The sequence below is a fragment of the Micropterus salmoides genome, unplaced genomic scaffold (genome assembly GCF_014851395.1).
Source record: "Micropterus salmoides isolate LMB-PRFRI ecotype aquatic unplaced genomic scaffold, ASM1485139v1 Ms_hic_scaffold_1371, whole genome shotgun sequence".
NCBI lineage: Eukaryota > Metazoa > Chordata > Actinopteri > Centrarchiformes > Centrarchidae > Micropterus > Micropterus salmoides.
Window position 1 is genome coordinate 1 of NW_024040454.1, and position 10,747 is coordinate 10,747.

The following is a 10,747-nucleotide window of genomic DNA, read 5'->3' on the forward strand; positions in this document are numbered from 1 at the left end:
GACAGAGCGTTTAGCTGGCATCAGTCTGCAAAACAAAATGGTTGGAAAGAGCGCGTGTGAACCGTAGATAGGAGGTACAGAGGCATTAGCAGACATTAACTGGCAAATCACAAGGGAACAGTTGTGGCTAAATGGCACAAAATTAAAAAAGAGAAGATAAGGACAGAGGAGAACGAACATCCGTTTCCACCTACCTTCCGGTCGCACCGCATCTCAAAGGGCTCCAGGTCAATCTTGCGGGTCGTACGTCCAGAACCGAACTTCATCTTGCAGGTCTGCTGGTCAAAAGGGAAGAAGGTGACGTCAATGGAGCAGGAGGACTTGTAATGGCTGGGGCACCCAGCGGACACGCCGCGTGTGAAACAGATGGGCCTTGGTCATGTGGGTGACAGCAAACTCTCCATCTGCACTGGAAAAAGAAGAAGAGAGTAAAAGTGTAGGAAAAGGCAAGATAATACTGAAAAGAAGTAAGGAATGAAGATAATGAAAATGAAGGTGATGATTTGTTTTGTTTTTTGTTGAACAAGGCTCCCATGTTTCCGTCTCATTATGTTTCAACTCAAAAGTAAACCAATAAACCTCGAGCTATGCCCAATTTACACAGGCAATCTTTATAATTGATTACTAACGACACCGTATACATGATGCAAGCTCATTTAAACAAATGCTGAAGGAGGAGAAAGTTTCGTCACCATCCAGACAGATTTCAGAATTAATACTTCCTCGGGGCCTGAGGGAAGGAAACCAGACTGAAACTATGTGATGCAAGATCTCTGTGCAGCCGCAATGGAATCAGGGTAATTTATTCAACAGGATAATTTGCATGTATCGCCAAATTGGTATGCAGGAATATGCAGAAATACTGTGGTATCGTGAAGCTGTTTGGCTCCATATAGGCGACCTTCCTTCCTCATACGCTCTTCAGCGGATGAGGACATTGTTATGGATCAAGCGGATAATTGATCACTCAAGATAATTTCCAGCTCCACCTACAGAAAGTCAAAGTCATTTTTGTTTAAATTCAGTATATGTGTGTGTGTGTGTGTGTTTGTGTGTGTGTGCGCTCATTTAAATCTGGAAAATGACAATAAACTTTTCTTTTACACAGCAGAGGTCAAGAAACAAGACTTAAAAATAGGACTTTCTTCAACTGAAGTGCTCTTTGCTTGCATACTTTAGTTTTAATCTTTGGATTGCAGAACATGCAAAATTCCCTAAGATCATATAACTAGTACTGCATGATGCAAAGACATTACCTCTTGGCCTTCACTTCACTTTGACATGCTTCTATTCTGAAAATGAATCTATTATGAAGTGTAACAATAAGGTGGATTTGTGCAACTGGAGCAAACTACAGTTGTTTGGTGTTAAATGTGCAACTGCGTGTGTTTCTTACTTGTTGTACAGCACAATATCTGGCACCCAGATGAGCTCAGAAGGAACTCTAATGGACGTCACATTGTCAAAGTCGGAGGGACTCCACTGAAGCTTGTAGTCAGTCCATTCCTGCTAGCACAGTTTGTGGATAATGTTTTCATTTTAGATACTAGTACAATTTGGTTAGAATCACACTCAAACAATTTTCTCCATACCTGTTTTAGCCACACGTTGGTCGTCATCATCTGATTTTTCTCATCCTGTTTTGGAGTAAAAAAACAGTCCGTGAGTGGCAGATACAGTTGTGTTCAGTGGTGTTAACTTTTAGACACTTGCTTATAAACTACAAAATATTTAGAAAACAACAATAAAAGTGTGTGTGTTCCCACCACGTCTATCAGCTGTGCGATCGAGAGGCCAAACTTGACGATGACCACATCGGTGATGTTTCGCGCCGGACGCGTCCACTTGCTGTAGCCTCCAAACAGGGTCCTGAATAGCTCGTCCTCAGTGTGAACACGTGTCCAGTCTTCAGCCAGCACTGGCAGAGAGAACGGGAGAGAGGGGAGATCACTTCTGGTGCAAAATGACTGCAGACATAATGATTTGGATTTCAGGGTCTTATAATCCAAAAACCTAATGATACAGCCACATCTTGAAGAACAAGGCCACTAAACTCTATTTGACATTTACTTTAGTTGAATACATCTCCAAACTACTGACATCTGAACCAAAATACATTTATTATCTACTTATTAACATTTACAACTGCAGACGTTATGAATTATAATATTAACTTGTCATCATTTGCTCACGTGAAATAGATAAGACTGAAGGTTAAGCCAATTTAATACTTCATTGTTTGATTTTTTAGTAAAATTACCTGGACTTCTTGTTGGATGATTATAAAAGACTTGAGTTGTATGTGTATGTTGATATATATGAATGATATATTTAGTGTCTTATAATCCATGTGGGTATCTCATTTGTTGCACATGGAACCCTGGAATACTTCAAATGTCATATCCACTCACCAGCCACTTTCTTAGGTACACCTTGCTAGTACCGGATTAGACCCCCTTTTGCTTTCAGAACTGCCTTAATTCCTCAGAGACTTTGGTCCATATTGACATGATAGCATCACACACTTGCTGCAGATTTGTTGGCTGCATCTCCATGATACAAATCTCCCATTCCACCACATCCCATAGGTGCTCTATTGGATTCACTGGTGACTGTGGAGGCCACTGGAGTACAGTGAACTCATTGTCATGTTCAAGAAACCAATTTGAGATGGTTTGAGCTTTGTGACATGGTGCATTATCCTGCTGGAAGTAGCCATCAGAAGATGGGTACACTGTGGTCATAAAGGGATGGACATGGTCAGCAACAATACTCAGGTAGGCTGTGGCGTTTAAACGATGCTCAGTTGGTACTAAGGGCCCCAAAGTGCCAAGAAAATATCCACCACACCATTACACTACCACCAGCAGCCTGAACCGTTGATACAAGGTAGAATGGATCCATGCTTTCATGTTGCTGATGCCAAATTCTGACCCTACCTAGCTGAAATCGAGACTCATCAGACCAGCCAACGCTTTTCAATCTTCTATTGTCCAGTGTTGGTGAGCCTGTGTGAATTGTAGCGTCAGTTTCCTGCTCTTAGCTGACAGGAGTGGCACCCAGTGTGGTCTTCTGCTGCTGTAGCCCATCTGCTTCAAGGTTCAACGTGTTGTGTGTTCAGAGATGGTATTTTACATACCTTGGTTGAATCGAGTGGTTATTTGAGTTACTGTTTCCTTTCTGTCATCTGGAACCAGTCTGCTCATTCTCCTTTGACATCAACAAGGAATTTTCCTCCTCACAACTGCCGCTTACTGTATATTTTCTCTTTTTCAGACCATTCTCTGTGTTCAGCTAGCTGAACTCTGTCCGTCTCAATATGATTGTTTTAGTCAACCTAGGGTCAGTGGTCGTGGTGGTGTGCTACTGAGCGTGACGTACGCTGTGATGAATTTAACTCCTTTGAAGTTCTCACTCTTAAAGTTGGAGGGCTGCAACCTATCATATTTGTTATAATTTATAGCCCACCCAAAACCGCCTGGAGGAACTTCCTGAATTTGTATCTACTCTGGTTTTAAATTATGACAGAATTGTTCTTTGTGGCGATTTTAATATTCATGTTGATGACCCCAACAATGTTAATGCAACTGACTTTTTAAATATGGCCACTTCTTTTAACTTCAAACAACATGTCAAAGGGCAAACACATAACCGTGGTCATACACTGGACTTGGTTTTTACCCTGGGTGTCAGCATCTCCTCTGTGGAATTAGTGGACATGACCATATCTGACCACAGATGTATTGTTTTTAGCTGTGATTTGTCTGTTACTCATGCCGCCTCACCAAGCTCCGTGTGTTTTCGCATCTTTAATGAACAAAGTGTTTCAAAGTTTTGCACATTCTTTCAGAGCCAAAGCCAACACCTGTCTGATTCCAACACCAACAATCTGGTCGATCACTTCAATCATATCTGCTTGTTGTCACTAAATATTACTGCTCCTCTAAAGGTTTGGCCTACGTCTAAAGCTAGTAAGCAACCCTGGATAAATGACAGCATTTGCAGCCAAAAAAGGGAATGCAGGAAAGCAGAGCGCAGATGTAAAAATTCCAGTCTCCAAGTCCATTACCTCAGTCTGAAAGATTTATTAATTAACTACAATAACATGGTTAAGGATGCGAGAACACACTATTTTTCTGAACTCATTACTACACATAAACACAATCCCAGGTTTCTGTTTAAGACTGTGGATCAGCTGGTAAACCCAACCCCTCCTTGTGCCTCTGCTGGAAGTAATGATGACTGTGAATTGTTTTTATCTTATTTTACCAATAAGGTGGTGTCAATCAGAGCCTCTATTACCCCCACGGCCTCTTACTCAGAGGTCCCTCACCAGCAACAAGACCGTTTTAACCAGTTTTATCCCATCGACTTGTCTGAGCTTTTAAAAACAGTATCACAAATGAGAGTGTCCTCCAGCCCACTTGATGTAATACCTACAAAGTTTTTACTGAAAGTAATAGATTCTGTTGGGCCCCATTTGATCTCTGTTTTTAACAGCTCCCTATCTACTGGTTGTGTCCCTGATTATTTTAAAACAGCTTCGTGAACCCGCTTTTAAAGAAACCTGGTTTAGATCCCTCCCTCCCACAAACTTTTAGACCAATTTCAAAACTGCCTTTTATTGCAAAGATTCTAGAAAGAATTGTGTCCAAACAATTGCTCACTGTACTGGAAAATAACAAATTACTTCAAAAGTTTCAATCTGGTTTCAGGAAGTACCACAGCACTGACCCCTGCTTCAAGTCACCAATGACCTTTTAATGTCTGCTGATGAAGGTATGTGCTGAGGCCTGGTACTCCTGGACCTTAGCGCTGCTTTTGACACCATTGATCACAACATCATGTTAGACAGACTGAGGCACTGGGTGGGGATCTCTGGTACGGCCCTAGAATGGTTTTCATCCTACCTGTCAAATAGGAAGTTTTGCGTGTCTGTAAACAACTGTCTCTTCGTTCTGTCCAGTTAAATATGGTGTGCCTCAGGGGTCGGTCTTAGGACCCATTTGTTTTCCTTGTATCTGCTTCCCTTGGACATATTATCCATAAACATGGTATTTCTTTTCATATTTATGCTCACACACAAATGTACTTGCCCGTCAGATCCACAGACCCTGGAATGCTGAGTTCACTTAACAACTGCCTTTGTGAAGTTAAAAAATGGATGTCAAATAATTTCCTCCAGCTGAACTCAGACAAAACAAAAATCCTGGTCATCGGGTCCCAGCAGATGGCAAAACAAATACTGCCATCTGCTGGTTCCCTAGTAAATCACATTAAGCCTGTTGCAAAGAACCTTGGTGTCTGGTTTGATAGTAATTTAAATTTCGAGCAGCACACCACAAAGCTTGTTCAATCATGTTTTTATCATCTAAGAAATATAGCAAAAATTCGATCTATGTTAATTTTTAAGGACACCAAGACCATTTTACACGCCTTCACCTCATCACGCCTGGATTATTGCAACAGCCTTTTCACTTGTTTAACCCAAAAATCTACTGATTGACTCCAGACTGTCCAGAACTCAGCTGCCAGGCTTTTAACCAGAAGAAAGAAATATGCCCACATCACCCCTATTTTAGCTTCATTACACTGGCTCCAAGTGTGTTTTAGAATTGACTTTAAAATTTTATTGATCACTTTTAAAGCTCTTCATGGCCTCTCGCCTTGTTATATTTCTGACCTTTTAGTCTCATACGCACCAGCACGTACCTTGAGATCCTCGGGCAGAGGTCTGTTGTCTGTTCCAGAGTCTCTACTGAAAACTAAAGGGGACAGAGTGTTTGCAGTCAGGGCCCCAAGGCTCTGAAACAGCCTGCCCGAGGAAATCAGGTTGGCTGAGTCAGAAGTCCCTTCTTAAAACATACTTTTATAGGAGAGCCTTTCCCGATCTTATTTGACTTTATTTTATCCCTTTTATTTTATTCTATTTTATTTATTATATTTATCTTAAACGTGTATTTTGGTCTTTTCAATGTTTTCTTGCTTGTATTGTTGTCTTTTGGGTATTGTATTGTTGTCTTTGCATTTGTTGAAGCACTTTGTAACTTGTTTTTGAAAAGTGCTCTACAAATAAAGATTATTATTATTATTATAATGAGCACCACAGACAGCACCTTCCACAGGGCACTGGGCCAGGTTACCTGACTAATTGTTTATAGACTGTTGGTGTGGTACTCAGTTGTTAGTCTTGAGTGATGTTGTGTTATGAACATTTGGCCAAGCATTAACTAAGAAGTATGTAGACCTATTTGATACATGCACCACTGCTAATGTAAAACTTCAAACGTCTTCTGATTGAGCTTGTGAATGCTTCTTTTATTCATAACCGTAGCCTATTTGTACTGTGCACTATAAGCAGCGGGCTATGTATGCTATTTGGGGTGAGAGAGAGTGACTGAGTGAGTTAGAAAGAGAGTGTAGGTGTAGGTAAATGCAACTTTCAGCGTGTGTATTGATAACAGATAGTGCGAATCTTTAAAGTATGATTAAATTTTGTGTAAAATTATACCCTGCACTGTAATAGCATAATAAATTAGATAATTGCCCTCCAAAAAGGACATCCCCTCTTGCTTGGCTTCCCCAAATGTTTGCCCCACCCCACGCCACTGGTAAACCCTAGAGATGGTTGTGTGTAAAAATCCCAGTAGATCAGCAGTTTCTGAAATACTCAGAGCAGCCCGTCTGGCACCAACTACCATGCCATGTTCAAAGTCACTTAAATCCCCTTTCTTCCCCATTCTGATGCTTGGTTTGAACTTCAGCCAGTTGTCTTGACCACGTCTACATGCCTAAATACATTGAGTTGCCGCCATGTGATTGGCTGATTAGCTATCTGTGTTAACAAGCAATTGAACAGGTGTACCTAATAAAGTGGCCAGTTAGTGTATGTAGTTATAACATCAAGATTGGTAAACTTTAACAGTGCTGGTAGGCAGATTTTGTTACCTTTGGACTGAGACAGGCGAGCTGTTTTACCGTTTCCAGTCTTTATGCTAAGCTAAGCTAACTGACTGCTGGCTATAGTGGTATCGATCCTGTCATGTCCTAAGTCTTGGCAAGAAAGCGAATAACTGGATTTCCCATAATGTCAAACTATGCCTTTCATGACTAACTATCCCAAACCTGTTCCTATGATTGGCTTATGACTGATCTATTAAGCATGACTAAATTATGTATTAACCATTAATAAAGTTTTAGTTAAAACATATTGCCTGCCTTATAACACAGTAGTACCAAGGTTGTCTTCATTTCCTCCATAACTTTTTCTGATAATAATTCTTTTAATAATCCAGCAAATCCAGCCAGTTTTAGTGTAACTTTATTTTGTTTTCATGTACTTCACTATTTTAATTATAGTGTCGATGTCAAGTCTTTTGTGGTGTTCTTCATGCTGCTTTTGATACAGTTGTCTATGATTTACTGTACCTCTTCACTTATCTCTCCTTCCAAGGTTTTAAATGGTTATTCTCCACTTTTACCCCTCATATTTCCTTCTTTTTACAACAGCAAAGCTATTGCAGCTGAGTGATACTGTATCCTCTCTCTGGAAAGAAGCAATTACCTGAACTTTATTGTTCATAAAATTTCACAGATTCAGATTGTGATCTGCTGCACTTTCATTTAATTTTATGTTAAACAGCAAAATCGTTCCGAGATAATTTAACTTTGTAAAAATCAACACTTAGCAAAGTTCTCCGGCACTCATCACTCATAGATTGATGCTTGAATAAACCTCTAATTCTGCGGTGTTCAACCTTTTGTGTCTGATGTGATTTGATTTATCTTGCAGGTTAAATGAACATGTGGAGGCCACATGTGGCTAAAATATCTTTTTCTTCTCCGGTTCACTTTAGGATCTCGCCTTCCCTCTGTCTCTCTGAACACACAGCTTTGAACTCTGGCAAGCAATCTGGCATCACCGGCAAGCAATTTAGGATTAGCCAGTGCAAGAACCAGCGAGCCAAGAGCACAAACTGTGCAAATGTATGTAATGCCAGTTTTTGTGATTATATTGGCTATTTATAACCGACAAAATTTTGTTTCAGGTGAGGCTCTGCCAATGGAGGAGAAACATGTTGTGGGATTACACAGCAGTTTGTGTCCCAGGATTCAACATCGGGACTTTTTCCAACACTAATTTCTGCATCCAAACTCCCTGTTTTATGACATTGACCCTGCTATATCTTATTTACAACAAAATAATCTTGTTAAACGCTTGAGGTATAGAAAAGTCCCTGTCCATACCAGCTCAACATGACATTTTACTTAATAATCAGTACTTAAAATGGGCTTCTAAAATTAGAATATGGTACATAGGCACTCACATTAATTGTGGGTTTTTTTTATGGAGGCATCAGCAGAACAATAATGGATATCTGAATTAGTTTGTATGGGCTTATTAATCAAAGGGGACTCTTCCTAGTCATGTCATCAACCATTATATGGGTTTTTTTTCTTTAGTGTTCAGTTTAATTAAGAAATGCAACACTGTTGCTTGTTCATCTTTAAAGTGACACCTAAACTGATTTTTGTGCCATCCAAAATGTTAATAGAGTTTCTGAATAATTTAAATAAAATATTTACACAATATATCAACAACATGATCATAACCACAATGCCTAAACATTGTTAAACTCTAATATGGAATTTTATTTTTAGACATTTGGGAAATGGAAAGAAGACAGATGAGTGAATGTAGTAAGTATTTAAGTCAAAATGTACATGTGTAATACCTACTGTATAATAAGTAAATCTACACAACTTTCATGTAAGTCTGAAAAGTGGCAGAGGCTTAGTGCTTTTAACCTACGTCATGCTTCAACATTGTGCATAAGAACTTATTTTTGTTCTATACTTTTTATTTTTATTATAAAGTCACTACAGAACCACAGAATTACTCTTTTAGGAAAAACACAAACACCAAATGAGTACCACGTTAAACATATTTCTTGATATACTCCTGAGTGGAATAGTATTGTCAAAGTTAGATTAATGCTACATGATTATGACTGTATGATCAATATAGTTCCAAACATTATAAAGTCACTACAATATCGCTATTAAGTGGCAGAATCACCTAATTAATCCTTTTATAAATATCACAGGAATAAACATTTCTCTTGAATTACTTCATATACCCAGGAGAGAAAGAGATGTACTACTATGGCGAATTGACCATAGACATGAAATATCGGCCCCTGATCAAATTAGTTCAATAAACCAGACAGCCAGTAGGTGATTTGAAGAGGATGAGGGGGTGGTGCTGTCTGTGGTGCTGAAGTAGCATAACATAATAATTCTAATATTCTCTAAACTATATCCTACAAAAAGTCAATACTATACCATGTTGTGTTACATTTATGAGCAAAGTCAAAAGTAGCATTATGTAGTCACGAAAGAGTGAGAGGATCATAGAGATACAGCTGTCTGTAGTATTCCTATAATATTCCTCTAGTATTTATGATCATTCAGCTGCTGAAACTACACCCCCAGACCAAGATACTCTAAATCTTCTAGGTTCTCATTTCCTATCCAGAAAGTGAACAGCATACCATGTGTGTTCATCCAGTTTCAATTTGAATTTCTTTCTAAACACAAATGGTGTTTTAAACAGGAACACTGTGATTCATATTAAACAATCAAAAATGAGATTTATTAAATGAATATGTCAAGTATGATCTTATATACAAACCACATTTGTTCTCAAGAAGTAACCATGTCAATATTTATCAATTAATCAATAGTAATTCTTAAGCCAAATCCAATCAATATTACTTCTACACCTCATCTCATACAAGGTCAGTGGGTTGAGTTTCTTGCCATTATTGGATGTAGGGTCTCCATCTGAAACGTAACTCTGTTTTTCTGTCATCTTAAGACCATTCCCTGCTCTCAGGAAAAACATGTTCAAATTCACACCTTTTTCTCTGCTAATGAGCCAAAACTGTAGTGTTTTTAATCAAATTAAAGGGTGTCAATTTAGTAGGAAGGGTAGCCAAATATCCAGCAACTACTGAATTCTCCCCAGCAATAATTGTGATTATAATAATCACTTAACCACTATTGTCCGTCAGCGTCTAGTCATTGTATCTGGTGCAGCTCTGGTCCACTTCCTACCTTTTTTAGACCCTCAGCGACTTTATTTATATTAAGAAAATGTTTTTATCGTTCCCACCATCAGGGACATGAAATAACCCTCCTTGTCCCAGTAACGTTACCACACATGCCATACCGCTAGAAGTAGAAATAGGATAAAGTTGTATAAAGTCCCCAAAAATAGGACAAAGTTACGACATCAATCTGTTTAGTGCTTCTTGTTAATTACAAGAACATCAGTGTTTTCCCGTCGCACCGTCTCACTCACCGGAGTTGATGAGGATCCAGCAGTACAGAGCTGAAGTCCGCGTCAAATCTCTCTTCCGTTCCATTTGAAACAACAGAATCACAACAGAGCCCAGTTTTATCAAAATGAAGCTCAGGCTGTCTCAGAAGTGTTCAGCCTTTATTTCCTCATTGTTCATCTCTAAACCAGCCTGTTCGTCTTCTAACAGCTGGATGGATCACAACCTCCCTCCATCATCACTATCTCCTGTCATCAGCATGCGATCACATCACAAGGTATTCCTATGGGGGCTGGGCTCAGGCTTTCACAGTGAGCCTGAGCCCAGCCCAACCAACCTAACGTATGGTTCAGGGATTCTTAATGTATGATAAGACTTCACAGCGATTATAAATCAATCAAAAA

The 10,747-nt window shown here is 39.3% G+C and overlaps 1 protein-coding gene across 1 annotated transcript; it reads right to left on the reverse strand.

Annotated features, from left to right (window-relative positions):
- Positions 1 to 194: 194 nt before the first annotated feature.
- Positions 195 to 10,430, reverse strand: LOC119901559 (neuronal acetylcholine receptor subunit alpha-2-like; the record flags this gene model as incomplete). The annotated part of the gene is made up of 5 exons (XM_038717133.1): positions 10,367 to 10,430; positions 1,767 to 1,918; positions 1,593 to 1,637; positions 1,397 to 1,506; positions 195 to 330 (listed from the first exon to the last, which is right to left on the reverse strand). Coding segments are annotated over exons 1-5 (507 nt in total), but the record flags the coding sequence as incomplete, so codon positions are not given.
- Between the last annotated feature and the right edge of the window lie 317 nt (positions 10,431 to 10,747).